The 4,462-nt window shown below is 57.5% G+C and overlaps 1 protein-coding gene across 1 annotated transcript; it reads right to left on the reverse strand.

The window, feature by feature from the left end:
- Positions 1 to 3,305: 3,305 nt before the first annotated feature.
- PYY (peptide YY) lies at positions 3,306 to 3,822 on the reverse strand. Its single transcript, XM_060082303.1, has 3 exons — positions 3,635 to 3,822; positions 3,465 to 3,545; positions 3,306 to 3,330 (listed from the first exon to the last, which is right to left on the reverse strand). Exons 1-3 carry the CDS (start codon positions 3,820 to 3,822, stop codon positions 3,306 to 3,308), a joined length of 294 nt encoding a protein of 97 aa, XP_059938286.1.
- Positions 3,823 to 4,462: the final 640 nt, after the last annotated feature.

Genomic DNA, 4,462 nt, shown 5'->3' on the forward strand with positions numbered 1-4,462 from the left:
TTCGCCTTTGCAAACAAGTGATTCCTCTTCTGGGTCCTCTCAGGGATGTTGTGACAACTGAGGAGGAAGGGGTAGTGGATGTGCTTTCTAAACCATATGACCGGGCTTCCCTGGTGGCGCAGTGGTTGAGAGTCTGCCTGCCGATGCAGGGGACACGGGTTCGTGCCCCGGTCCGGGAAGATCCCACATGCCACGGAGCGGCTGGGCCTGTGAGCCATGGCCGCTGAGCCTGCACGTCCGGAGCCTGTGCTCCGCAACGGGGGAGGCCACAACAGTGAGAGGCCCGCGTACCGCAAAAAAAAAAAAAAAAAAAAAAAAAGGGAAAGGGGACACGGGTTCGTGCCCTGGTCCGGGAGGATCCCACATGCCGCGGAGTGGCTGGGCCCGTGAGCCATGGCCGCTGAGCCTGCACGTCTGGAGCCTGTACTCCGCAGCAGGAGAGGCCACAACAGTGAGAGGCCCGTGTACCGCAAAAAAAAAAAAAAAAAAAAAAAAAAAGGGAAAGGGGACACGGGTTCGTGCCCTGGTCCGGGAGGATCCCACATGCCGCGGAGTGGCTGGGCCCGTGAGCCATGGCCGCTGAGCCTGGGCGTCCGGAGCCTGTGCTCCACAACAGGAGAGGCCACAACAGTGAGAGGCCCGCGTACCGCAAAAAAAAAAAAGGGGAAATTTGGACACAGAAGCGACACACATAGAGGGAAAATGATGTGAAGAGACACAGAGTGAAGACACCCATCTAGAAACCAAAGAGAGAGGCCTGGAACAGATCCTTCCCTCATAGCCCTCAGAAGGAACCAACCCTGCCAAACACCTTGATTTTCAGACTTCTGGCCTCCAGAACTGTTGTTAAACCACCCAGTTTGTTACAGCAGCCTTAGCAAACTAATACGGCAATGTAGCCACCCTCTGGTTCTCTTGGAGCATTCATCTGGGGGAAACCAGCTACCGTGTAAGTCCAACTACCCCAAGACATGATGCTGGAGAGGCCACATGTAGCTGCTGGGCTGGGATCCCAGACGACAACCAGCAGCACCTGCCAGACCCAGCCAACCTCTGACAGCCACTGCATGAGAGGCTCCAAGGGACTGCCTAGTCAAGCCCTTCCCAGTCCTGACACACAAAATCATGAGTGAAATACAGCGGTTATTTAAGCCACTAAGTTATAGGATAACTTGTTACGCAGCGTAGTAACGAGCGCACCTCCTCTTTCTCCTTCCCTCCCTTCCCAATGGCTAGAACATGGATGCGGTGATGGTGGGCCGTATTCAGTCGTGTAGATGAGGGCGTGGGGAAGCCTCAGAATAGAAACCTGGGATGTTGGATGCCCCCATGAAGCAGAGCTGCCAACTACCCAGATGCCACTCTTATTTTATGTAGGAGAAAAAGAAACTTCTTTCTTGTTTAAGCCATTTTTAATTCTGTCTCTATTTTAAAAGCCAGATCAATACCCTGGCAATATAATGTATGTAAAACAAACGGCTCAGTGTCTAGCACATAAGTAAGTCCTTTTTTTTTTTTTTTTTTGGACACTTGCGCAGCTTGCGGGATCTTAGTTCCATGACCAGGAATCGAACCTGGGCCCCTGCAGTGAAAGCACCGAGTCCTAACCACTGGACCACCAGGGAATTCCCAGTAAGCACTTAAAAAAAAAAGTAGCTATTTATATTGTCGTCATTAATGTTACATCTAAGCTTCCCTCCAGCTCCAACACTGGTTGGGTTTGATCAGCAGTGGATTAACCACCTCTCAACACTCCCCCCAGTGGACGCGCGACAAACCCACGTCACTGATGTTGAACCAGCCATGTCAAACTGGGCAAAAATTGTCTGTGGTCATATAATTTATACCAGGGTTCTCTTCTATTAGCCTCAAACTGACCACGGCTCTCCCAAGCAGACCAACAGACAGGGGACCATGGACACCAACACAGATTCACATCCTCTCACTTCTCCAACCACAAAATGAGGGGAATCGTGATGGGAAGTGGGTCTCAGATAATGGCAATACTGTGGGGAGAGGAAACCAGAGAAATGAACTAACTCCACCCCCCAAGCAATCAAGAAAGGCTTCTGGGATGAGGTAGCCACTACCCTGAAGCTGATCTCCAGACTGACGAGAGGGAAAGGGATCTACAGGCAAGGGCTTAGAGCATTAGAGTCCACACAGCCTGTGACCTGACCAGGCCCTGGACCTGCTTTCAGCTCACCCTTCTGCCCTACCTTCAGGGAGGCCGAGGGCAGCGCAGGGGAGGGGAGGTGTTAGAGCCCCAGGGGCCCCAAGGCAGGTTGTGTCTGAACAGGGGTCTCTTCTGCAACGATGGCAGAGCCAGCTTGAGGGTCCCCTCCCAGAGCCACCTAATGAGGGTATCCTTGTCATGGCCTTGTCACAAGGAGGGCATGGTTAGTGACTTATCTATTGGGTGTAAATTCAGAAAGGGGAGGGCGGCTGCTGAGAGAGAGGACAGCCTCCACAGTCCCATCGCCCCTCCTGCCCAGGGAACGGAGGTGTTAGAAATGACCCCTTCCCCCAGCACACACACCCACCTCACCCCCCAAATAACTCTCCCTCCACAGCCCCATCTTGGGTCCCATCTCCACCCCCAGCCACTACAGCCCGGGGGGGTTAGTAATACACCTCCTCGGGGTAACCGGGGTGTTGGTGTCAAGCCCACTCTCCCAACCACCTTCATCTCTGGGGGATGGGGGCAACTCTGTCTCCACCACCTGCTCTGCTGGGCTGCCTAGCATGCTCCTTTCCACACTTTTCACCCTTCAGCAGCAATTCTCGCTGCTCCTTTCTACCCCTTTTGAAGAACTTCCAACCTGTCCCCACCCCACCAGACTAGAGAGTTCCAGAGGACCCTAGTCTGGATGCTATCCACTCCCCGCGTGGCAGCGTTTTCTCTAAGCTGGGATCAGAGAGAGCCCCCCCCCACTCCACCCCAGTCCTGGCCTGGGGCGCCTTTTGTCTCACGTGCCATCTTCTATCCTCCCAGCTCTCTCGTCTCCACCCTCCACTCCCACCTGGATGCCACCTCCACGAAGGAGAAGGGAAAGGAAGTAGAAACGCACACTTTCCATGTCAGTGAAATTTGCTCTTTATTTAGGGATCAAGGAAGGACCACACACAGCCCTCCAGCCCAGGGGCGGGGGTACCGAGAAAGGGAATGAGGACCCCACCCCGAACCCTCCCCAGACGCAGCAAGCAGGAGAGGAATCCAGGTCCCGGGGTTAGGAGCAAACATGCAAACGCGGTTGGTGAATCAGCGTATCTGATTCACCTTGGGGTGAAGGCCTTGGGGGTCTTCACCACAGGTAGGCGCCTTCTGGCCTGTAGGAGGGAAAGGAGCCCGGCGTCGGATCTGGGGAGGCGAGACTTGGGGACAGTACTAGGTGGCGGTGCCAGGGTGGCCGTAGGACCAGGCCACGCTCCAGGGGACAGGGCGTGTGGCGGGGCGCGTTTACCGCGACTTGACGGGTCGGTCCTCGAGATCCGGGAAGAGCAGTCCGGAGAGGAGAGCTTCCGAGATGTCACGTTTCCCATATCTGCGGGGCGGGGCCAGAGGTGGGCGGGGTCAGGCCCGGCCGCGCCCCTAGTGGCGACCCCGCCCCGCCCACCCCGCGCAAGAGCTCACCGCTGCCGAGTGATCAGGTTGAGGTAGTGGCGCAGAGAGAGGTAGTAGCGCTTCAGCTCCTCCGGGGAGGCGAGTGCGCCGGGAGCCTCGGGCTTGGCGGGGTGGGCGTCGACCAGCGCCCCCAGGCAGAAGAGCAGGGCCAGCAGCACTGTGGCCGTGGCGGGCCACGGCCTGCGCACCGTCACCATCTGGAGACGGGGCACTGGAGTCAGCCCGAGCCTCCACCCCTGAGGCAGGAGGCTGAGGCTGCCGTGGGGCCCACGCTCCAGCGGCCTGTCTGGGGCTGGTACCCGACCAAGGGTCAGCCACCTGCTCGCTCTGTGTTCTCAGGCACTGCACCGTCTCTGGCCTCAGTCTCCTCATCTGTCAGAGGGGCATAAGCCCTGCCTGCCTCCACCCGTGTTACCCAGAAGGGTAGATGGAGGAAGAAGGCTATGCTGGCAGTGGGGGCTCCCCCGCCTCTCTCCTTCCCACGTCGGCTGGCCCCCTTCCAATCCAGCTTCCCGCCACTCAGTGCCAGTTTCCCCCATCCTAGCCTCAGTTTCCCCACCAGATAGCCCGGGATCCCCAGCACCAGACCGTTCCTGGGTCCCAGGCCACTCACAGCGACAGCTCCAGAGGCAGAGATGATCAGGAGATGGAAGGTGAGAGGAGTCCCAAGGGCTGGGCTGCTGCAGGTCAGGCTGCGGCCTCCTCAGCTCAGGGCTTGCCCTCCGGGGCTTATATCCAGGCCTGGAAAGGGAGGGGGAGCTGGAGGGGGGAGGGCTCTTCTTCCTTCCTCCCTCCACCCCACGCCAGATCGCTGAGCTTACACCCAGACCGTGCGTG

Source organism: Mesoplodon densirostris, chromosome 18 (genome assembly GCF_025265405.1).
Source record: "Mesoplodon densirostris isolate mMesDen1 chromosome 18, mMesDen1 primary haplotype, whole genome shotgun sequence".
NCBI lineage: Eukaryota > Metazoa > Chordata > Mammalia > Artiodactyla > Ziphiidae > Mesoplodon > Mesoplodon densirostris.